General features: G+C 40.2%; 1 protein-coding gene and 1 non-coding gene across 4 annotated transcripts in view; one reads left to right on the top strand and one right to left on the bottom strand.

Annotated features, from left to right (window-relative positions):
• Window positions 1-26,350, top strand: part of LOC126353937 (activated Cdc42 kinase Ack) — a 403,423-nt gene that overhangs the window by 228,462 nt on the left and 148,611 nt on the right. For all 3 annotated transcript variants that reach the window (XM_050003203.1, XM_050003205.1, XM_050003204.1), the window contains exon 11: window positions 23,298-23,552. In XM_050003203.1, coding sequence (XP_049859160.1) covers window positions 23,298-23,552 — 255 coding nt within the window. The remainder of the gene's footprint in view (window positions 1-23,297; window positions 23,553-26,350) is intronic.
• Trnas-uga (transfer RNA serine (anticodon UGA)) lies at window positions 3,253-3,327 on the bottom strand. Its single transcript has one exon. It is a non-coding gene; the product is annotated as a tRNA-Ser (tRNA).

The following is a 26,350-nucleotide window of genomic DNA, read 5'->3' as shown; positions in this document are numbered from 1 at the left end:
TAATATGGCAAAGGAAAACATGGAGTTTGAAAAAAGAAATTGGAACCAGGGCCTGACACCAAAAGATAAACACAAGGTGACAACACTGAAGTAGGAATACCAACAAAAGAAACTCCAAGCAAAGTGAATTGTGGAAGAAGAAAAGTAGAAGAGTTGGGAAATATTCACCCAGAAGCTAGAACAGGATAGCAAAGGGAATCAAAAACTGCTATATGGGTTATTGAAAAGTAAAACATCTGATAGAGAAGACATAAAAGCAATTGATACAGAGGATGGGGATATTATCGGGAACATGATTGGTATCAGAGAAAAGATGATGAATTATTTTGAAATCTTACTCAATGGGGAAGATGCACAAGACAGTGACACTGAAGTCATTGAATTAGAGGAAGAGCAGGATCCAGTCTCTTCATTAGAAACTGAGAATTCCCTGAAACAGATGAAAAGTGGGAGGGCAGTAGGAGTAGATGAGCTGACAGCAGATATGATTAAAGCCACAGGAATCCATGGAATACAGTGGTGACACTGAGTACTGGGGGTGATATGGAAAGAGAACACCAAGTGCTCGATGAATGGAAAAAAGGAATTATTATACCATTGTTCAAGAAATGTAGTAGAAAGAAATTCATGAACTACCAAGGAATCACATTGTTACTACAATGCCTTAAGATAATGGAAAAGGTCATAAAAAAAAGATTGCGGAAAATTCTAGAACACCAATTAGAGGAACAACAGCATGGATTCAGAAGTAATAGGGGAACAAAAGATCTCATTTTCTCCCTCCGTCAGTTAGTTAATGGAGAAATATTGGGAAAAATGAAAGGATTTGATAGTAGTATTCGTGGATTTGGAAAAAGCATATGACAATGTACCAAGGGATAAAATATGGAAATGCTTGAGAAAACAATGTTCCTGATTCATTAATTAAAAAAGTCCAGATGCTGTATGGTGGTTGTGAGAGCAGTGCACAAGTAGGAGATGGAAGATCAAAATGGTTTAGGACAGAGTGGTGTTCAACAAGGCAGTTCACTCTCCCATTTGCTCTTCATTACATTTATGGACACAGTCATGAAAGAAATCAAGGAAGAACAAAATGAAGATCTCAACACTTTTGTTTTTGCTGATGACATCGCCATTTGGGGAGAGATGGAAATGGCGGAGACTAGATTACTGGAACACACAATTTAAAAAATTCAAGTTAACTGTGAGTAGGAACAAGACAGTGGCAATGAAGATGAGCACGACACCATACCTTGTCACATCATACTGGAGGGGTAGAAGGTTGAATGTATGAAAAGCTTCTATTATCTAGGTAGCATCATTTCATTCAATGGAAGTTCCAAACTAGAAGTCTTAAACAGAATAACATAAGGATCTAGCTTCTTCCACCAAGTACAAAATCAAATCCGGGACAAGGAAGTAGAGCCAAACAGGTCTTGTATAAAACTTATCTCATGATGTCTAGTCTAGAGGCCTGTGTCATAAATAAGAGAGAAGAAAGTCAAATACAAGCATGTGAAATGGAGTTCCTTAGATAAGCTCTACAAAAAACTATGAGAGGCAGAGTCGGGAATAATTATGTAAGGAGAGACCTGCAGTTAACATTGACTACAGAGGAGAGAATGAATGCTTTGAGATTGAAGTGGTTCGATCATGTGAAGCGAATGCACCCAACTCGAACTCCACGTCAGTATTTGGAGATGGAGGTACCAGGAAAAAGACCAATTGGGCAGTCTAGAAAGAGATGGACAGACCAGAGTAAGGATGATCTCAAGAGGACAGGAATAACATGGGATGTAGTGGAGAGGGAAAAGCTATACCAGGACATAAACCAATGGAGGCATATTGTTCACAAAGTTCCTACCCGGCTCGCTGGAAGGAAATCCTGATGATGATGATGATGATGATGATGATGATGATGATGATGATGATGGTGATTAGGGTCACTGATGTTGTTATTTTTTTTTACCCGTTTTCCCGATATATAATGTGAATAAAGTTTTCTGTATGCTTTTTGTGCTTTAGGTCAGTTTGTTCATTCAATAAATTTGTTGTGTTGCTGTGTGCTTGTGAATATATCTCTGTTTCGTCAAGGATGTTCAAGAATTTTCTCTTTTGCGTAATATGGGGGATTTCTAGTGATTCGTTTATGGGTTTTACATAGTGTTTCTCTGCGGGCCCCAAAGAACAAAAGGACAGAATTATTTTCAGTTCAGTAATGAATTATATTTACAAAGTGAAGAATTAGCAATCGGATCTCCAGTGTCTGGAACCATAGCAAAAATATTTATGAACCATGTAGAACAGATTATATTTTAACAAAATAGTGTCAAATAGGTACAATGTCTGATACTGGATTAGATAAATGGATTATATCTTTTGCGTGATAGATGAACCAAACAATAAAATTGACCACGTACATGCATACATAAATTCTGATTATGATAAGATACGTTTTACATTGGAGAAAGAGCAAAATAAACAGTTAAATTTCTTGAACATCACCATATAGATTCAAAACTACCAACACATATTTGCCATATACCAGAAACCGACAACAGCAGACACCAGTATACATGAGACATCACAACACCCTAATTCTTAAAAGAAGGTTGCACTTAGGTACGTGCTCCACAGACTTAACACAGTACCATTAGATACAGGCTATTACAAAAAAGAAATGAACACTGTAATACAAATAGCCACAAGCAATGGATACAAAGAGAACTTGGTAACAAAGCTGAACAAGAAAATCAAGAAACAGAAAAGAACAAATACCCATCTGTCACCAACACAAGGACAAAATCACACACATATAAATACGCAAAATACAAGAAGAGAAACAACGCAAAGTGTGAAAGAAACAGAAAATAAAAGATGGTACACAATAACATACAACCACAAATACCCACATAGAATATCCAATATTTTCAAAAAAAACAAGGCATGAAAATAACACACCAAACCAACAGCTCAGTTCAGAAATACTTCACAAAAACAATAGGAAAAATTGATCTGTATCAGAAATCAGGAATATACCACCTGAAATGCAATACATGTGATGCAAGAATTATACCACCCACAGTGGTTCCTGACATCCTTGTCAATGGTGTCATCTGAACTGATTCCATGGTACTTGCTGAATGTTTTGCGGCACACTTAGGTGAAATGACTGCTTGCACTCCAGAATGAGATTTTCACTCTGCAGCGGAGTGTGTGCTGATATGAAACTTCCTGGCAGATTAAAACAGTGTGCCCGACCGAGACTCGAACTCGGGACCTTTGCCTTTCACGGGCAAGTGCTCTACCAACTGAGCTACCGAAGCACAACTCACGCCCGGTACTCACAGCTTTACTTCAGCCAGTATCCGTCTCCTACCTTCCAAACTTTACAGAAGCTCTTCTGCGAAACATGCAGAACTAGCACTCCTGAAAGAACGGATACTGTGGAGACATGGCTTAGCCAGAGCCTGGGGGATGTTTCCAGAATGAGATTTTCACTCTGCAGCGGAGTGTGCACTGATATGAAACTTCCTGGCAGATTAAAACTGTGTGCCCGACCGACTGGCTGAAGTAAAGCTGTGAGTACCGGGCGTGAGTCGTGCTTCGGTAGCTCAGTTGGTAGAGCACTTGCCCGCGAAAGGCAAAGGTCCCGAGTTCGAGTCTCGGTCGGGCACACAGTTTTAATCTGCCAGGAAGTTTCGACTGCTTGCACTAATTACCATCCTTATTTCTTCATTTGGTAACACTTTATTGAGTGCCGCCCACTATGCTTCCATGTACATGGCTCTCTATCATACAAGTTCCCTTTTAGTGAATGGGAACTGTGCAGTGCTTTGTCAGCGTGCCGAGTTACGACCTCTAGACTCAACAAAATTCAAAACCAAATGCTCAAACATCTTTGTGCTGACAGCATGATGTGTATCCTCAGGCTTTTTAATCATATTCGGTGGGAAGGAGAATTTCCCTCTCAATGGCAGGAAGGTGTTATTATTTCTGTCCTGAAACTGAGAAAGAACTCATATATTGTAAAAAAACTACCAGCCAATCTCTCTGATGCACAAGCTGTTGTAAGCCATTCAAATGTATGGTCAGTCACTGTCTTTATTGGTGCCTTGAAGCCAGAAGCCATATGTCATGATTCCAAAGTGGCTTTCAGGCTTTCCAGTTCAACACAGATCACATTTGTTGTTTGGAATGTGCAGTGCCCAGTGCTTTTGCACATTGCTGACATGTGATTGCTGTGTTCTTCGCCCTACAGAAGGTATACAATGTCACCAGGTGAGAGCACATCCTGTCTGCACTGCACGAACACGGATTCTGAGATAGTTTACCCATTTTTATCCAGAATTTCCTCTCTCTTCAGCTTTTTGTGGTCTGGATAGGATCGACTCTCAACAGCCAGTGTGTACTGGAAACTGAAGTCCATCAGGGATAGATTCTGATCATAATGCCGTTCGTTATCACCATCAGTGGTATCTTAAATGGAGTGCGCCCCACAGTCTCTCTGTCACTGTATGTGGATGATCTTTGCCTGTACTATGCCTCTGCATCACTGCGCACTGCTGAGCACTAACTTTAGTAGCGTGTCTGGAGAGTACATGACTTGACTGTGAACCACAGCTATTAATGTTCTCCTGCAAAGTCATGAGTTGTGCTTATTTAAAGTTGTTGAAATTTTTCAATTATTAGGTGTTTTATGTGACAACAAGCTAACTTGGGTGTCATATGTCTGCTGGCTCAAGGCAACTTGCATGAAGAAGCTAAATGCTCTGTGTTGTCTCAGTAACTCCTCATGGAGCATGGATAGCATAGTTCTTCTGAGATTCTGCACAGCGTTGGTTTTATCTCGCATGGTCTATGGATGTGTTGCCTATGATCCAGCAGCACCATTTATACTAAGTTTGCTGGACCTTGTTCACCACACTGGCTTGCACTGGCAACTGGGGCCTCCTGCACAAGCCCTGTTGACAGCCTCCTGATGGAAGTTAGCGTCCCACCGATGCGAGTCAGATGACACCAGCTTCTGGGAAATTTGCAGTCACAATCTGTCAGATTCCTGCTCTCGCATGTCACTCAGCTCTGTTCAACAACCGTCATTTGACTGTTTGCACATCGCCCAAACCTGGATAGACCAGCTGGAATCCGACTCAGTACTCTACTGAAGGACCCTCAGTGACCTCCTATAGCCTGTGTTCCTAGAGATACCTCTCGATTTCCCCATGATCTGTATCCTGTCCTGTGATACAGATGGACCTCTTTCATTGTCCCAACAAGGGTGTTGATCCTACCCTTCTCAGACATCTGTTTTGTTTGATCACCCACAATCATTCTAACTTGGTATGCATCTACATGGATGGTTCGAAAGTCGACAACAGGGTCTGTTACGCTTTTGCTCGTGCAAGAGGACATGAGAAGGTCTCTCTGCAGCGTATACACTGCAGCATTGGTTGCCATATCTCAGGCTTTGCAGATCCCCGGCCATAGCAAACTTCCTTATCTGTAGCGATTCCATGGGTTGCTCAAAAAGCATATCCCCGTTCCATCCCAAAAATCTTTTGGTTACCAACCTCCAGGACCTACTGTTAGACCTCTACAGCCCTGGAAAGACAGTGACCTTCATCTGGACATCAAACCACATAGGCATTCCAGAAAATGAACTTGCTGACCACTTTGCTAGAGACGCAACTGCTGGAGATTAATGTGTTGTTGTAACACCAACTTCAACGCAATATTTTGAGGCTCTGGGAATTGGAATGGCAGGCTATTGTCACCCAAAACAAGTTGAGAGCAATCAAAGGATCCACTAAGGTGTGGCATCATCTTTCCAGGTCTCTTGGAAAGATACCATTGTGTACTGCCAACTGCACATCGGCCACGTGAGACACACATGCAAGTGTCAGCTCAGATGCCAACTGCTGAGAGCACATGCTCTTGTCGAGTGTACCCTGCTGGCCGATCTGCAGCATGCTCTCAGCATGCCTACCTCATTACCTCAGGTGCTTGCGGATGATGAGGCGTCCACTACCCAAATGTTGTTGCATTTCATATGTGAGAGCTGGGGTGAGAGGAGGGGGGGGCTGTGGTAGATCCCCCCATGCAACTGTAGGTTACTTTCTTCTCCCCTCACCTTGTGCCTTTAGTCCCTCTTGTGCGAGATGCTGCCTGGCTTATCTCTATTTTCTTTTACCTATCGTGTTACAACTACTGTCTCACCATTTTTCAAACTCTTTGACTTGCTTGTAGAGTTGAGGCACCCAAGTCTTGCTTATATAGTTGGAGCAGCCGAATCCCTACTTTTTCGCTTTTTACCGTGTTTTTATGTATTTGTCTCATGAAATGGAGGGATTGATGACCCAGTGGTTTAGTCCCTTTAAACACACAATCTTTGTTGTCTTCATCATCTTCACATCATCATCATCATCATTGCCATTTTGGAAGTGACAGTGGCCCGATGTTTGTCTGCATGGAAATGTGAGGGCAGACATGTTCATCATTGTTCTTGATAGACCACCAAAAGGGAGGATCCCCCTATTGTGCACCAAGCACACTATAACCCTAATATATCTTCATCTCCCCATCCAAGAACAAGTAATGGGCTCCTTGCAACATTCTGTGTTACCCTGCATTATGGTTTGGAGACAAGCAGCAGCTGGTAATTACTGTCCCATGTGTAGGCTCCCATGAACACCACTACAGAAATGTCCGCATTTAGAGTAGTGCCACAATTGTGAAGCATGGACCCACTAATAAATTACGTCACATTGCATTCAGGTATGATTTGTGGTTTTGCACTACCTTCAATGACCATCATCAGTGAATATGGCAATGATCTGCAGAGAGATCCCTTTCTTATAATGTTTTTAAGAGGAGCAGACGTGTTTCTCCTGATGTTGTGGTGCGGGAAGTCATGTGGTATGACTTTTGGTCGTGGCTGATAGTGATTGAAGGAACTCTGATGACATGGACATCCTTTATCCTTGTGTGTTACCTCTTGTGCAACAGTATCCATGTGCCAGTTTTTAACAGTCCATTTTTAACAGCATATCCACACATGCCATGTGTCTGTGTGAACAGTTTGAGTGATATTGAGATACTCCGGTGGCCAGCAAGGTCCTCAGATCTGTTCCCAGGAGACTGAATGGAACCAGCTCAGATGCCAACTGCATCCCAAGACCAGTGTCTGGGATACTGGGGACCAGTTGCAACAGCTGTTAGCCAACTTGCCTCAGTAGAGCCTGCAATGGCTTTGACACCCTTCCTAAGCAAATCACTGCAAGGATTCAGGCCAGAGATACACATCACAATGCTGATAAGTGGGCTCATACTGCCAAGTTCTTTGTAATTGTTACTCAGTTTTCTAATGGTTGAAATAGTGTAACACCAGGCACCCTCTCAATCTGTGAAGTTTCATTTTGTTTCCTCCTCCACTTCTTGATGGGTCACTTTTTTTGTCAGGTAGTGTGTGTTGGCAGAACACACTCAAGAATCAAGTTAAGGCCTGCAGGAATTTCAAGCCTTCTGATTGGTAGTGCCCATAACCTAATACTAGTGAAATGCCAGGTGAAAATCGAGATGTCGTGAAATGAAGTTAAATAGGCAGTTTCAAGAAATGAAAAATTCAAGCCAACTTATAAGAACACATGGAAAAATTTAGAACCACAGATAACAGGTGAGATACTTAGATTAATAAAGGAACAACAAAAATATAATAATGTCCATTAGAAATGAAAAAAAGCTAAAAAATCAGTAGAGGATGGATGTAATGTAATATACACAAAATTGACAGGATAAAGTAGATACTGCACATGGGCTAATAAACATTTATTTTAGGGAACAATAAGGTGATCAGGGGCTGGATAACAGAAGCAAGGATAAAAAGTCAGTAAGACAGAAACAATACTTGGGGAAAGTTTATAGTTGCACAGGAGAAATTAGGCTAATAGATAATGAGGAGACAGTAGACAGTGACAAGTTAGATATAATACTTTAAGAAAAAGTATTTGTTCGAGCATTGAAGGAACGTCGGGCCAAAGGGCAGAGTAATAACTGTACAAGCTCTTGAATGAAATGTATGTAACTGCCAAATTTTCATCAGATTTTAAAGCGCAGAGCTTACAAATTGCAGTGTCGTACCCTGAATTGGCTGGGGTCCTTTGGTTTGAAGCTGAGTGGAGAGTCTCAAACAGATGGTTGCAGGGTTTTGGATCTGCTTTGTTGGATGAAGAACTGTAGGATTTGCTTTTGTAAGTCAGGGGCACACTACACAGAGTACTTGCAGAGTGCTCATGGGTTTTCTTAGACTAGGTGCTCTCGTAAATACTCACCTTCATCTGGACCTTTCGTATGACGCTAAGGACTCAATTACTCCTGCCGCTCTCCGCTGTCACTTCCTCTCGATTCTTGACGTGTTCCGGGGCTCTGAAGTGGTTTATACTGACGGCTTGATGGCTGATGGTCATATTGGCTTCACCTATGTCCACAGAGGCTATTTTAAACAGCATTCCTTGCCTGATAGTTGCAGTGTATTCACTGCAGAGCTGGTGGCCATCTCTCGTGCTCTTCAGTATTTCCGTTCATGCCCAGTGAATCGTTTTCTTCTGTGTACTGACTCCTTGAGCAGCCTACAAGCTATTGACCAGTGCTACCCTCACCATCCTTTGGTGGTGTCCATCTAGGAGTCCATCTATGCCCTGGACTGCTCCCATCGTTCAGTGGTGTTTGTGTGGACTTCAGGACAAGTCGGCATCCCAGGCAATGAACATGCCAACAGGCTACACGGGAACTGCTTCTGGAGATGGCCATCTATGAACCTGACCTGCGTTCTGACTTACGCTGTAGGGTTTTTCAGCTTTGGGAGATGGAATGGCATAACACTACACACAACGAACTATGTCATTAAGGAGACTATGAATTTGTGTAAGTCTTCCATGCAGGTCTCTTGCAGGGAATCGGTTGTCCTCTGCCATCTCTGCATTGGCACGGTTACCTCCTGCGCCGTGCAGACCGGCCTGAGTGTCAGTACGGCTCCTGGTTGACAGTGGTCCATTTTCTCGTGCACTGTCCCACTTTGACTGCTCAGCAACGAAATCTTGGGTTACCGGACTCCTCATCGCTGATTTTATCTGACAACGCCTCATCGGACGATTTAGTTTTATGTTTTATTCGTTAGGGCATAGAAGCAGGCATCCTTGGCATTGAGAATCAATTGAAAGAGTTGAAAACAAATTTGTTGTCAGGTCAGGATGGAATCCTAGTTGAGATTTACAGAGAATGCTCTTTGACATTGATCCCTTACGTACCTCTCACCCAGCACAAAGTTATCGAGTGACTGGGAAAAAGTGTAGGTGACTCCCATATATATAATAGAGGTAAGTGAATGAACTGGCAAAATTACATACCAGTGTTCTCAATGTTGGTGTACTACAGAATTCTTGACCATATTCTAACTTTAAATTTCCTTGAGGAGGAAAAATCTTTGGTCCAGAAATCAGCATGGATTTAGGAAGTATTACTAATATGAAACTCTATTTGTCCTTTTCATGCACAATATCCTGTGAATCATTCATGAAGAGCAATAGGCAGATACCACATTTCTGTATATCTGGAAAGCATGTGACACAGTGCCCCATTGTAGACTACTAACAGAGGTCCAACATTACGAAATAAGTTCTCCGATATTTGTGGCTTGAATATTCCGTAAGTAATAAAGCGTGGAAGGGGAGAGTTCATCAGGGACAAGGATATTCTAAGGAGTGCCCCAGGGAAGTTCAATAGGACCATTCTTGTTATATAAATTATAACAATTTGATGGATACGATGAGCAGCAGTAAGAAAAACAATCCTATAACGTATGCGTAGCTTATTGATGATGTGCTGCTTGACACGGTCACTTTGATAAAATCTCTAGTGTTAAAAGTCAAAGCTTTACGAAATAGAACAAGCACGTAAGATTTCCTGTAGGGAAGACGACTGGCCAACGTGGGTTGTTTGAGAGAATGACAGAAAAATTTAGCTCATCTATGCAGAAGACAGTGTACGGAACACCTGTGCGAGCCATTCTTGTGTGCTGTTTGAGTGTTTATGATTCTCAGTGGATGAGATTGAAAGATGACTTGAAGCAATACGTGAGCATTTTGCTAGATATGGACCAGTAGGTTTAATCAACACACAAGTGCTATGGAAATGCTTTGTGAACTTAAATGGTAATGCCTGGATGGAAAATGACATTCTTTTCTTGAAACAATGCTGAGAAAATTAAGGCAAGACTGATGCCAAAATGGTTCTACTGCTTCCAACATACATTTTGCTTAAGGACTGCAATGAAAAGGCAAGAGAAATTAGAGCTCATATAAATAGGTTTACAGATTGTCATTTTCCCTTCACTTCATTTATGATGGGAGCAAGAAGGGGAATGACCAGCAGCGGTAAAATCTACCCTCCACCGTGCACTGTATTGTGGCTTGTGGACTATGTATGTGAAGTAGATGTAGATAAAGATACTGGTTCCTTCATTAGGAAGGAGAAAAGTATAGGCTGGGGAGGGTTACATAGAAAGGGTAAGTCATTCAGTTCCAGGGTGAGAATGACCCACATGTAATGAGTACAGGGGAAGACAAAAATGAAGAGGAATGTATTAAGTGGAAGCCAGAGATGGTATATTGTTAAGCACTGTACCAACTTCAGTCCAGACTTAAGGACGGAGTGAGACGATGGAAACTGAGGAATCCTTTGAGTTGCACCTGAGCAGCCTCACGAAATACTAATGGAAGCAGGGAAGATTGATAACATTTAAGCGCTGCCAAAAGGTTCACATAAATGTTAATTTGTAAAGTTATTTTCCCCCGAGTGTTGGTTGAAAAATTTCCTTATATGAAGTGCACGAAGTGTTCAAATTGCAGAAAAGCACTGTGTCTGACACTAAATTTGACTTGGTCCTGTACTTCAGACCCAAAACTGGTAAACGTGTACTTCAGACCTAAAACTGGTAAACACGTCTAAGTCAAAACATTAGTAGCAGAAGGGAAGCACACAGCTAAGGAGGTTAGTATACATACAGTGTCGTAACAGAAGCTAGCTAAACCAGGGATATGTGATGACATGTTGAGTAGCATACAGGCACGACAAAGAGACTATTTCACATTAAGCTGCCTGGAATGCTGCAACCTGACAGACTGTGCTGAACTATTTTGTTATTTTTTCCCTGTATTACTCCACCAATTGCAATAGAAACAATGTAGGGAAACTGTGAAAAACGTGAATCTGGATAGCCAGATATGGATTTGAATTGCCTTGCTCCCAAATACTTGGTGATTTCCTTAAAGACAAATGGAAAAAAAAAAATGTACAGATGTTTCACTGACTGAGACGTATGTGGACTGATGTTAACACACCCAAGTTGGATCCAAGTGAGATGTTTGATGATATCGTGAAGGTGCAGAAGTAAGGGAAGTCACTTGCAGGAAGTCTCTGTAGCTGTAGTTGTGCAAAGGTTCACACTGATATAAGCTGTTTTCTCTCAGTCAAGTCTTGCAGCATTTGCCAGCTGGAATAACAACTTTGTTGTTGTTGTTGCCTTCAGTCCTGAGACTGGTTTGATGCAGCTCTCCATGTCACTCTATCCTGTGCAAGCCTCTTCATCTCCCAGTATCTACTGCAACCTACATCCTTCTGAATCTGCTTAGTGTATACATCTCTTGGTCTCCCTCTACAATTTTTACCCTCCACGCTGCCCTCCAATGCTAAATTTGTGAACCCTTGATGCCTCAGAACATGTCCTACCAACCGATCCCTTCTTCTAGTCAAGTTGTGCCACAAACTTCTCCCCAGTCCTATTCAATACCTCCTCATTAGTTACATGATCTATCCACCTTATCTTCAGCATTCTTCTGTAGCACCACATTTCGAAAGCTTCTATTCTCTTCTTGTCCGAACTAGTTATCGTCCATGTTTCACTTCCATACAAATACTTTCAGAAACGACTTCCTGATACATAAATCTATATTCGATGTTAACAAATTTCTCTTCTTCATAAACGCTTTTCTTGCCATTGCTAGTCTACATTTTATATCCTCTCTACTTCGACCAACATCAGTTATTTTGCTCCCCAAATAGCAAAACTCCTTTACTACTTTAAGTGTCTCATTTCCTAATCTAATTCCCTCAGCATCACCGATTTAATTTGACTACATTCCATTATCCTCGTTTTGCTTTTGTTGATGTTCATCTTATATCATTTAGATGAACAAAGGCTATATGTTGTTTCAGATGACAGTGTACAGTTTCAATTGCTTTCTCAGGATCGAATTTTAAGTATGATAGGAGGGTATGCAAGCCATTAGACAACATGTTTCTCCCATGTATATTCTATCTCCTTGCACATATTTTCAGATGGAAATTGTGTACACAACAATGTGATGTTTTGTTTACTACTTTGCGGTATGCTTTACAGAAAACAAAACTGTTGTATTTACCACCATTGGCTTATGAGTAGAATAGTACTTCATAAATGAAATTTTATTAATATTTCAAGGTTGCGGCATCCGTAATTGTGCTTTAAGGTAATTCAGTGGCAAAAAGTTGAAAATTTCTGTTAGACCGTGACTAGAACCTGGATTTCCCACTTTACACAAGTGGTCACTTTAACCATGTTGTTTTCATAGCATGTGTTCCAGCTGATCGAAATTGTCAGCTAATCAAAGACTATGAAGTAGTGTCCTTTTCCATTTACTTCAAGCAAATGAAGTAAATTGACAAGGATGCTAGCGTGCGAAAGTTAAGACTTTGGACTGATCAGTAAGGGTGCTCGGATAGTCAAAGCATGAAGTGGGAACCTGGGGCTTGATTCCCTGTCTGGCGTGTATTTTTTACTTTTTCCATCAATTTATTTCCATGCCTAATTGCGGATGATGTTGGTACCACCCACAAAATGTTGATATTTATGGCTTCTGTATTAATAAAAAAAAAAAAAAAATGGTGTCCGCTGTGTCAGGCATTATACCCATCCACAGATTAAAACTATGTGTAATACCGTCACTGGAGTTTCTATCCAGCAGTTCGAGAGGTATCTGTTGTATCCTTATAGCAGTGATACCTACTGATTCACCTTCATTTTAAGCAACTTCAGTTCCCAGTCAGGGTTTAGTTTTCAATAACAGTAAATGAGACTCATTGTCAGAAGAGGGGCAAAGGGAGGCGTAGGGGATGGACATACAGAGAGGGAAGCAATGATGCACAGAGAGAAGGCCAGAGGAGGAGGAGGAGGAGGAGGAGGAGGTGGTGGTGGTGGTGGTGGTGGTGGTGGTGGAAGAGGAGGAGGAAGAGGCGGCAGTGGGGGACAAAGAGAGGGAGAAGGAGATGGGTAGAGAGAAGGTGGTGAAGGAGTTTAGGATGTATATTCGGTCACCATTCATACTTGGCACTTGCAAAGCATTACCAGGTTTGCTAGTACATTATCTGGTCAACAGTGAAAGAATTCTTTTAAGTGTTTTTTTCTTGTGGTTTCTAGTGTGCTGCATACTAATATGATTATAAAAGACCTGTACCAGCTGACATTTTTTCACAATCAACACGGTAATACTTCATACACTATTTCATTTAATAATCGAAATTTTGGTGACAGTGACTACATTGGTTAGTACACATTGTAACTACAGTTAAAAGTTGATTGGCTATTCTTTATTGATAGCTGTTCATTTTGTAATAATGTAACCGCACTTTCTTACATTGCATTGCATTTATTTAAAACAGTGGTTAGGTGGTGTTGTCAAAACTATCCTGAAAGTTTTTATTGCAAGTGTGGCAGGTCTGTAATTAAGATACATAAGAACTGCTTTATAAATTTCCCAAAGAAAGTATACTTCTCACACTTAGAAATAAACTTTGTCAGCAGGGTATGTAGTGGTTCCATATGATGTTAAAATCTCGAAAAATAATAAAAAAGATCCTTTTACATTTCCTGTTAGTGATATGACAGGAGCAAAGAAATCATTCTAGTAACTTTTTTTTTGTCATCAGTCTACTGACTGGTTTGATGCGGCCTGCCACCAATTCCTTTCCTGTGCTAACCTCTTCATCTCAGAGTAGCACTTGCAACCTACGTCCTCAATTTGTGCTTGACGTATTCCAATCTCTGTCTTCCTCTACAGTTTTTGCCCCCTACAGCTCCCTTTAGTACCTTGGAAGTCATTCCCTCATGTCTTAGCAGATGTCGTATCATACTGTCCCTTCTCCTTGTCAGTGTTTTCCACATATTCCTTTCCTCTCCGATTCTACGTAGAACCTCCTCATTCCTCACCTTATCAGTCCACCTAATTTTCAACATTCGTCTATAGCACCACATCTTAAATGCTTCGATTCTCTTCTGTTCCGGTTTTTCCACAGTCCATGTTACACTACCATACAATGCTGTACTCCAGACATACATCGTCAGAAATTTCTTCCTCAAATTAAGGCCGGTATTTGATATTAGTAGACTTCTCTTTGCCAGAAATGCCTTTTTTTGCCATAGCGAGTCTGCTTTTGATGTCCTCCTTGCTCCGTCCATCATTGGTTATTTTACTGCCTAGGTAGCAGAATTCCTTAACTTCATTGACTTCGTGACCATCAATCCTGATGTTAAGTTTCTCACTGTTCTTATTTCTACTACTTCTCATTACCTTCGTCTTTCTCTGATTTACTCTCAAACCATACTGTGTACTCATTAGACTGTTCATTCCATTCGGCAGATCATTTAATTCTTCTTCACTTTCACTCAGGATAGCAATGTCATCAGCGAATCGAATCGTTGATATCCTATCACCTTGTATTTTAATTCCACTCCTGAACCTTTCTTTTATTTCCATCATTGCTTCCTCGATGTACAGATTGAAGAGTAGGGGTGAAAGGCTACAGCCTTGTCTTACTCCCTTCTTAGTACGAGCACTTCGTTCTTGATCGTCCACTCTTATTGTCCCGTCTTGGTTGTTGTACATATTGTATATGACCCGTCTCTCCCTATACCTTACCCCTACTGTTATCAGAATCTCGAAGAGCTTGCACCATTTTATATTGTCGAACGCTTTTTCCAGGTTGACAAATCCTACGAACGTCTCTTGATTTTTCTTTAGTCTTGCTTCCATTATTAGCCATAACATTAGGATTGCCTCTCTCGTGCCTTTACTTTTCCTAAAGCCAAACTGATCGTCACCTAGCGCATTCTCAATTTTCTTTTCCATTCTTCTGTATTTTATTCTTGTAAGCAGCTTCGATGCATGAGCTATTAAGCTGACTGTGCGATAATTCTCGCACTTGTCATCTCTTGCCATCTTCGAAATTGTGTGGATGATGCTTTTCCGAAAGTCAGATGGTATGTCTCCAGACTCATATATTCTACACACCAACGTGAATAGTCTTTTGTTGCCACTTCCCCTAATGATTTTAGAAATTCTGATGGAATGTTATCTATCCCTTCTGCCTTATTTGACTGTAAGTCCTCCAAAGCTCTTTTAAATTCCGATTCTAATACTGGATCCCCTGTTGTTGTTGTTGTCTTCAGTCCTGAGACTGGTTTGATGCAGCTCTCCATGCTACTCTTATCCTGTGCAAGCTTCTTCATCTCCCAATACCTACTGCAACCTACATCCTTCTGAATCTGCTTAGTGTACTCATCTCTCGGTCTCCCTCTACGATTTTTACCCTCCACGCTGCCCTCCAGTGCTGAATTTGTGATCCCTTGATACCTCAAAACATGTCCTACCAACCAATCCCTTCTTCTAGTCAAGTTGTGCCACAAACTTCTCTTCTCCCCAATCCTATTCAATACCTCCTCATTACGTGATCTATCCATCTTATCTTCAGTATTCTTCTGTAGCACCACATTTCGAAAGCTTCTATTCTCTTCTTCTCCAAACTAGTTATCGTCCATGTTTCACTTCCATACATGGCTACACTCCAAACAAATATTTTCAGAAACGACTTCCTGATACATAAATCTATATTTGATGTTAACAAATTTCTCTTCTTCAGAAACGCTTTCCTTGCCATTGCCAGTCTACATTTTATATTCTCTCTACTTCGACCATCATTAGTTATTTTACTTCCTAAATAGCAAAACTCCTTTACTACTTTAAGTGTCTCATTTCCTAATCTAATTCCCTCAGCATCACCCGAATTAATTTGACTACATTCCATTATCCTCGTTTTGCTTTTGTTGATGTTCATCGTATCTCCTCCCTTCAAGCCACTGTCAACTCCGTTCAACTGTACTTCCAAGTCCTTTGCTGTCTCTGACAGAATTACAATGTCATCGGCGAATCTCAAATTTTTTATTTCTTCTCCATGGATTTTAATTCCTACTATAACTTTTCTTTTGTTTCCTTTATTGCTTGCTCAATGTACAGTTTGAATAACATCAGGGAGGGGCTACAACCAAGTCTCACTCCCTTCCCAACAACTGCTTCCCTTTCATGCCCCTCAACTCTTATGACTGCCATCTGGTTTCTGTACAAATTGTAAATAGCCTTTCGCTCCCTGTATTTTACCCCTGCCACCTTTAGAATTTGAAAGAGAGTATTCCACTACACATTGTCAAAAGCTTTCTCTAAGTCTACAAATGCTAGAAACGTAGGCTGTCAATTCAACTAAGTACCTGGGTGTTAAAATTACGAACAACTTCAGATGGAAGGACCACATAGATAATATTGTCGGGAAGGCGAGCCAAAGGTTGCGTTTCATTGGCAGGACACTTAGAAGATGCAACAAGTCCACTAAAGAGACAGCTTACACTACACTCGTTCGTCCTCTGTTAGAATATTGCTGCGCGGTGTGGGATCCTTACCAGGTGGGATTGACGGAGGACATCGAGAGGGTGCAAAGAAGGGCAGCTCGTTTTGTATTATCGCGTTATAGAGGAGAGAGTGTGGCAGATATGATACACGAGTTGGGATGGAAGTCATTGCAGCATAGACGTTTTTCGTCGCGGCGAGAGCTTTTTACGAAATTTCAGTCACCAACTTTCTCTTCCGAATGCGAAAATATTTTGTTGAGCCCAACCTACATAGGTAGGAATGATCATCAAAATAAAATAAGAGAAATCAGAGCTCGAACAGAAAGGTTTAGGTGTTCGTTTTTCCCGCTCGCTGTTCGGGAGTGGAATAGTAGAGAGATAGTATGATTGTGGTTCGATGAACCCTCTGCCAAGCACTTAAATGTGAATTGCAGAGTAGTCATGTAGATGTAGATGTAGGTTTGCCTTTTCTTAATCTTTCTTCTAAGATAAGTCATAAGGTCAGTATTGCCTCATGTGTTCCAGTATTTCTACGGAATCCAAACTGATCTTCCCCGAGGTCGGCTTCTACTAGTTTTTCCATTCGTCTGTAAAGAATTCGTGTTAGTATTTTGCAGCTGAGGCTTATTAGACTGATTGTTCGGTAATTTTCACATGTGTCAACACCTGCTTTCTTTGGGATTGGAATTATTATATTCTTCTTGAAGTCTGAGGGTATTTCGCCTTTCTCATACATCTTGCTCACCAGATGGTAGAGTTTTGTCAGGACTGGCTCTCCCAAGGCCATCAGTAGCTCTAATGGAATGTTGTCTTCTCCGGGGGCCTTGTTTCGACTCAGGTCTTTCAGTGCTCTGTCAAACTCTTCACGCAGTATCTTATCTCCCATTTCCTCTTCCATTTCCATAATATTGTCCTCAAGTACATCGCCCTTGTATAAACCATCTATATACTCCTTCCACCTTTCTGCCTTCCCTTCTTTGCTTAGAGCTGGGTTGCCATCTGAGCTCTTGATATTCATACACGTGGTTCTCTTCTCTCCAAAGGTCTCTTTAATTTTCCTGTAGGCAGTATCTGTCCTACCCCTAGTGAGATAAGCTTCTACATCCTTACATTTGGCCTCTAGCCATCCCTGCTTAGCCATTTTGCACTTCCTGTCAATCTCATTTTAGAGACGTTTGTATTCCTTTTTGCCTGCTTCATTTACTGCATTTTTATATTTTCTCCTTTCATCAATTAAATTCAATATTTCTTCTGTTACCCAAGGATTTATAGCAGCCCTCGTCTTTTTACCTACTTTATCCTCTGCTGCCTTCACTACTTCATCCCTCAGAGCTACCCATTCTTCTTCTACTGTGTTTCTTTCCCCCATTCCTGTCAATTGTTCCCTTATGCTCTCCTTTAAACTCTGTACAACCTCTGGTTCTTTCAGCTTATCCAGATCCCATGTCCTTAAATTCCCACCTTTTTGCAGTTTCTTCAATTTTAATCTACAGGTCATAACCAATAGATTGTGGTCAGAGTCCACATCTGCCCCTGAAAATGTCCTACAATTTAAAACCTGATTCCTTATTCTCTGTCTTACCATTATATAATCTGTCTGATACCTTTTAGTATCTCCAGGATTCTTCCATGTATACAACCTTCTTTCATGATTCTTAAACCAAGTGTTAGCTGTGATTAAGTTGTGCTCTGTGCAAAATTCTACTAGGCGGCTTCCTCTTTCATTTCCTAGCCCCAATCCATATTCACGTACTATGTTTCCTTCTCTCCCTTTTCCTACACTCGAATTCCAGTCACCCATTACTATTACATTTTCGTCTCCCTTTACAATCTGAATAATTTCTTTTATTTCATCGTACATTTCTTCAATTTCTTCATCATCTGCAGAGCTAGTTGGCATATAAACTGGATCCCCTATCTCTTCTAAATCGACTCCTGTTTCTTCTTCTATCACATCAGACAAATATTCACCCTCATAGAGGCTTTCAATGTATTCTTTCCACCTATCTGCTCTCTCCTTTGCATTTAACAGTGGAATTCCCGTTGCACTCTTAATGTTACCACCGTTGCTTTTAATGTCACCAAAGGTTGTTTTGACATTCCTGTATGCTGAGTCTGTCCTTCCAACAATCATATCTTTTTCGATGTCTTCACATTTTTCCTGCAGCCATTTTGTCTTAGCCTCACTGCACTTCCTATTTATTTCATTCCTCAGCGACTTGTATTTCTGTATTCCTGATTTTCCCAGAACATGTTTGTACTTCCTCCTTTCATCAATCAACTGAAGTATTTCTTCTGTTACCCATGGTTTCTTCGCAGCTACCTTCTTTGTACCTATGTTTTCCTTCCCAACTTCTGTGATGACCCTTTTTAGAGACATCCATTCCTCTTCAACTGTGTTGCCTACTGTGCTGTTCCTTATTGCTGTATCTATAGCGTTAGAGAACTTCAAACGTATCTCGTCATTCCTTAGAACTTCCGTATCCCACTTCTTGGCGTATTGATTCTTCCTGACTAATGTCTTGAACTTCAGCCTACTCTTCATCACTACTATATTGTGATCTGAGTCTATATCTGCTCCTGGGTACGCCTTACAATCGAGTATCTGATTTTGGAATCTCTGTCTGACCATGATGTAATCTAATTGAAATCTTCCCATATCTCCCAGCCTTTTCCAAGTATACATCCTCCTCTTGTGATTCTTGAACAAGGTATTCGCTATTACTAGCTGAAACTTGTTACAGAACTCAATTAGTCTTTCTCTTTTGCTTATGTAGCACTAAAGCTACAGTCACAACTCGAAAAATAAAAAAAAAGTAGCATTATTGTGGAAAGGACAGGTTGATTCTCATTTCCCGGAGGAAGACCTAAGTTTCAGACAGGCACAATGAAAGAAATACTAGAAACATTTTGAATCTTTCGGACAAGTTCCTTTTTCAGAAGTATAGCTCTCACATATTCACACAACAGCTCGTACACACGTGACCAGTATCTCCGGACACCAATACTTTTTGAGATGTTTGGAACAAAATTAAACAATGGCATTACCTCGTATAGTAGCATCGATAACCAAAATGTAAAATAGAAAACAATAACAGTTGAGTTTTTATGTGTAGAACAGTTTCAGACACTGACTGGATACACAGTAAACAAAAGGAATAAAATTGCTGTGTAGTACATGTATTAAACTAAATTGAGGATTTCAAAATTGAGCTTTTTATTTGTCAGAGGAAGTTTACAGTATGTGTGTTACATTCACTTTGAATCTCAAAAACAGTAAAAAACTAAGATTTACCCTGTGATTAATAAAGAGATACAAGTTGGAAATTACTAGGAGACGCAGGGAAACAAACAAATGCATTGATTATAATGAAAGTGAATGTTGGTGAACAAATGCAGTTAGGCAACTAAATGGAAGATGGGTTGTCCAGCAGTGGGTGTCTGATGATTGTTGTTGTTGATGTTGATAATGTTGATGATGATGATGATGATGATGATGATGATGATGAAGTTCTGTGGATGTTTACATAATGGATGACTCGTACCACTCGTCCGATTTGAACTAAACTTAGTGCACAAATAGCTCTCTATCAGGCAGTGATCACTGTGTGGTTAAGATCCAGCTGCCTATCATAGTTCAGGAGATATGGTGCCATAAGCATTGAGTTGCTTGAAAAACTGCCACATAATGCATAATATTTAAATTTATTACTTCCGTGTTACTACCTCTATTCACAATTAATTCCACACATACAGTTCACATATGCCACTGAATCCACGTAGAAAGCTATATCATGGTATCACCCATAGCTCAAGAGGTATTATGTCATAAACACTGAGATGTGTGAAAAACTGCAACATTGTGCACAGTATTTAAATTTATTACTTCTTTGCTACTGACTCTATTTACAACACATTTTTCAGACAGTATACACATATGTTACTGAATGTACCTACAAAATTATGTCACTATGACACGTATATCAGGAGATAAGATGTCAAACACTGAGATGCATGAAAAATAATGCCACGTCATGCATGAAGTATTAATATACAGTATTTAATCTTTACTGCTAAGACAGTCCTACTGTTCAGTCAGTTTAAGGATATCTGCAACACCTGGCAGCACTTTTGGCAGCTTTTGACTGCAGAGTGCAAATGGCTTTAGGTGAAAACAGTCTATAGAGCTACAAAGAGAGATTGGCATAAAAGCATTTACAGTATCCTTGTTGTAGACACGCCAAAGCAGCTGCGACCAACTGCATGGACATATAACTAGAAATATTGTTTGCAATCAAGTTCTGAATTAAATAAACTTAATGGATACTTACATTGTCATTATACCATCCTGGATGTTTCCTTTATAGATAATTTATACTTTTCATATTATTTTTCTTAATTTGGATACTGTATTTATATGTTTGTACATTATGCATATTTCTTCCTATGTGTTTCATAATTTCAAGGGGATTTTCACAAATACATGGAAATGATTTTTTTTCTTTACGACACAAGAAATCTCTCTCTCTCTCTCTCTCTCTCTCTCTCTCTCTCACTCACTCACTTGTTTGTTTTTTATTTCATTTATAATGAGTACCTGGACAGTGTCGGGTTTATCAGCTATTGTGTTAGTAAATGGTTGTACATGTCAGACGTAGATGTCAGATAAGTTATGTATATTTCCATTTTATTTTTAATGCTCACATGTAATACATCTACATCTACATATGTTCCACACAATCCACTGTATGTTGGATGTACCACTACTAGTCATTTCCTTTTATGTCCCAGTTGCAAATGGGGTGAGGGAAAGACAACTGTCAATATGCCTCCGAATGAGCTCTGATTTTTCTAGTCTTTATTCTCCTCACACAAGATGTAAATTAGTGGCAGTAGAATTGCTCTGCAAACAGCTGCAAATGCCTGTTCCCTAAATTTTCTCACTAGCGTTTTGTGAAAAGAAAGTTGACTCCCCTCCCCCTTCCACTTTCCCACTGTGATTACGCATGATGGTTGACTCCACTGATAACAATTCAAGCAGACTGTCTCTGAAATGCTTCAGTGTGTTAATGTAATATTACCTGATGGGGATCCCAAACACTCAAGCAGTACACAAGAATAAGCCTCTGTAGATGAGCTACATTTTACTAAAACACTCCTGATAAACCAAAGTGGACCATTTGCCATTTACTACTGTGGTTCTTATGTCCTCCTTCCATTTCATATCACTTTGCAACAATGTATGTAGATATTTAATTGATATGAATTTGTCAAGCAGCAGCACCATTGCTACAGTATTGGAACATTATGGGATTATTGTTTCTACTCATCTGCATTAGCTCACATTTTCTACATTCAGAGCAAGCTGCCATTCATCACACCAAATAGAATTTCTGTCTTAGTCATTCTGTATAATGCCATAGCCACACAACAACAACAACAACAACAACAACAACAACAACAACACTTTCTTGTATGCTGTAGTCTCATTAGCAAACTGTTGCAGATTTCTCCTCACTCGATCTGTCACATCATTTATGTATATGAGAATAGGAGAACTCCTTTCACATTTCCCTGGGGCACTCCTGATGACACCCTTGTGTCAGATGAACACTTGCCATCGAGAACAACACAGTAGGATCTGTTACGAAGTCTTGAGCCACTCGTTTATCTTGAAACCTATTCTGTATGCTCGGGCTTTGTTAACAAATCTTAAAATGCCTCATGGAGTGCCAGATTTGATCTTGATTGAGATGTTTTAATTTTGTACAATTTACAATTGGATTACATATTATTAACAGGATAATTCTTCAGTTTTTTAGATTGACATGCATTTTATATTTCTTGACGTTTCAGTGCTACCAGCAATGTGCTTTGTCAAAAGCTTGTGCTAATGTAAAGAGTAAGTCATATCTAATATTGAGAATATGTGAACATTGGCTAATTACAGTAGCCACTATTTTTGCAACCATTAATATAATGATAATGAGACAGTTCTTTCCCTCACAGATTTCATATCCCAATGGGCAGCTGTGGACAGACTTTGTGTCAGCAGTGACTTCCTTATCTAGGCTGAATTCTTGGTGTTCCACTGATTAACAGACTTGTACACAAATTATAAATTTACTTATGTTTAGCAACAGAGAGCATTAATATTTCCTTAGGTGGATCTTGTCTGTCTTGTAACTGCCTCAGATTAACATTGACGATATTACACTCTTTGTACAAGTGTTAGGTGTTCAAAATTTTCTGTGGAAACTGGTGGTTAATTGAGATCGTACTGCACCCTCACAACAATAAGTAAACTGGTAGTAATGAGTGAATGCTGAATAGATTACTCATTGGGCAATTGATGTACTGCAGAAAAGGGTTTTACCAAATGAGTCTGATTTATGTAGATAAGCTTTCTACAATTTTATTTGTAGTTATTGTACATTGCAGCTTTATTTATTCTGCATCTTACTTATCCTTTTCAGTTTCTCCCAAGCACACTTGAGACCTCAGTCTACACCATTTCCATGTCATATTACAGGTCGAAACCAACAGAAACAGTTCAACTATTCCAAACTGACGGATGAGCCGACGACACCAGTGAGCGCCGGTTTGGGCGGCAGCTCTACCGGAGTGCAGCTGCCCTCCCTGTGTGACCCTGGAGGGGGCCTGGGGCCTGGTGATTCTCCACTCTTGCTAGACCTTGCACCTCCATCTACAGCTGCTCCTGCTGAGAGAGTGACTTCTGCTGTGTCTCTGCTGGATCAGCCAATAGATGTGTACGAGGAGACTGTGGGTGAGTGTCACACCTGCCAGTCACTTGAGTTGAAATGCCTTTACCTCAAACAGGTTGTTGTGTTTTGTTTCATGAGCAATGATTATTATTATCATCTTTGCCACCCTGGAAGTTTTTGTAAAATGGCTTTTAAGTATTTCAAGTTGCTGAAATTTTTCAGATTATTGATAACTACGCATCTGCACTCCAAAAGCCTTCTCACGTTGTGTAGCAGAGGGTACTTCTGGTAGCACTGTCAAGCACAGGTGACAGAAGGGACATCTGACCACCCTTTATCACTAACATTGCCACATTCGGGTTAACAGGCAAACCCTGTTTCCATACGCAAGAAGGACCACAAAAAAAGATGGAGACTTGCCATACTGACTTAGAATTAAAATTTCTAACTTTATACTAATCTGCAAATGCAATGCTCATTTCCTTCGTTTTCCTGAATCTTCTCTCTGTTATTAACTGAAGTGCCAAAATTGCATCTTGGATGCACACACTTCTCCTAAATTTTTGATAGACATTTTGCTAGACCGAATGTGCAATAACTAGTACATTTATTTGCTCTTGTCTTCTTATGAATTGTGTTAATTATTTTCTTTTTAAGAGCTTATGAAACTGGCAGTTAGATGAATTTCATTCATGAGCTATTACAGTTATTGGGCTGCGCACAAAAGTTCTGTTAGCTTGTGTATTTTTTCTTTCAAGTTCGATCAAAGCTTTTGGAAATTCCGGATGGAGTATCGCTTCATTCTTATCATTACTGTCTTGCACTGTGTTCTCATTTTCTCTTGAAATAATTTCTCCTGTGCAACTTTAAAGGTTTCCCAAGTTTTCTTTCCATGTTTGTGCCATATTTTCTGCTTCCGTTTTCCATCTCTGGTTATTGTGCTCATTAGTCTCTATTCACTAAAGTGGTTAGTTTGAGTGCAGCACCTTTACACTGTTTCAGATTTTTATCTGTCATGTGACACCTTTCCTGTACTCATTCTTCTTTAGCTCTTCTGTGTTTCCATATAATTTCATTTTTGAGTGACATCTTTACATTTTTCTCATTACTGTATTAATTGTAGTATCTCCTCTGTTACATGTTGTTGTTGGTGTCTTCAGTCCTGAGACTGGTATGATGCAGCTCTCCATGCTACTCTATCCTGTGAAAGCTTCTTCATCTCCCAGTACCTACTGCAGCTTACATCCTTCTGAATCTGCTTAATGTATTCATATCTTGGTCTCCCTCTACCATTTTTACCCTCCACGCTGCCCTCCAATACTAAATTGGTGATCCCTCGATGTCTCAGAACATGTCCTACCAACTGATCCCTTCTTCTAGTCAAAGTTGTGCCACAAGCTCCTCTTCTCCCCAATCCTATTCAATACTTCCTCATTAGTTATGTGACCTACCCATCTAATCTTCAGCATTCTTCCGTAGCACCACATTTCGAAAGCTTCTATTCTCTTCTTGTCCAAACTATTTATCGTCCACATTTCACTTCCATACATGGCTACACTCCATACAAATACTTTCAGAAACGACTTCCTGACACTTAAATCTACACTCGATGTTAACAAATTTCTCTTCTTCAGAAACGATTTCTTTGCCATTGCCAGTCCACATTTTATATCCTCTCTACTTCGACCATCATCAGTTATTTTGTTCCCCAAATAGCAAAACTTCTTTACTACTTTAAGTGTCTCATTTCCTAGTGTAATTCCCTCAGCATCACCCGACTTTTTGTTGATGTTCATCTTATATCCTCCTTCCAAGACAATGTCCATTCTGTTCAACTGCTCTACCAAGTCCTTTGCTGTCTCTGACAGAATTACAATGTCATCGGCGAATCTCAAATTTTTTATTTCTTCTCCATGGATTTTAATTCCTACTATAACTTTTCTTTTGTTTCCGTTATTGCTTGCTCAATGTACAGTTTGAATAACATCAGGGAGGGGCTACAACCAAGTCTCACTCCCTTCCCAACAACTGCTTCCCTTTCATGCCCCTCAACTCTTATGACTGCCATCTGGTTTCTGTACAAATTGTAAATAGCCTTTCGCTCCCTGTATTTTACCCCTGCCACCTTTAGAATTTGAAAGAGAGTATTCCACTACACATTGTCAAAAGCTTTCTCTAAGTCTACAAATGCTAGAAACATAGGTTTGCCTTTTCTTAATCTTTCTTCTAAGATAAGTCATAAGGTCAGTATTGCCTCATGTGTTCCAGTATTTCTACGGAATCCAAACTGATCTTCCCCGAGGTCGGCTTCTACTAGTTTTTCCATTCGTCTGTAAAGAATTCGTGTTAGTATTTTGCAGCTGAGGCTTATTAGACTGATTGTTCGGTATTTTTCACATGTGTCAACACCTGCTTTCTTTGGGATTGGAATTATTATATTCTTCTTGAAGTCTGAGGGTATTTCGCCTTTCTCATACATCTTGCTCACCAGATGGTAGAGTTTTGTCAGGACTGGCTCTCCCAAGGCCATCAGTAGCTCTAATGGAATGTTGTCTTCTCCGGGGGCCTTGTTTCGACTCAGGTCTTTCAGTGCTCTGTCAAACTCTTCACGCAGTATCGTATCTCCCATTTCATCTTCAGCTACATTCTCTTCCATTTCCATAATATTGTCCTCAAGAACATCACCCCTGTGTAGACCCTGTATATACTCCTTCCACCTTTCTGCTTTCCCTTCTTTGCTTACAATTGGATTTCCATCTGAGCTCTTGATGTTCATACAAGTGGTTCTCTTATCTCCAAAGGTCTCTTTAATTTTCCTGTAGGCAGTATCTATCTTACCCCTCATGAGATAAGCCTCTAC

Source organism: Schistocerca gregaria, chromosome 3, assembly GCF_023897955.1.
Source record: "Schistocerca gregaria isolate iqSchGreg1 chromosome 3, iqSchGreg1.2, whole genome shotgun sequence".
NCBI classification, from domain to species: Eukaryota; Metazoa; Arthropoda; class Insecta; order Orthoptera; family Acrididae; genus Schistocerca; species Schistocerca gregaria.
The sequence above is the reverse complement of the archived record's forward strand: the minus strand, read 5'-3'. Positions and strand labels throughout refer to the sequence as shown.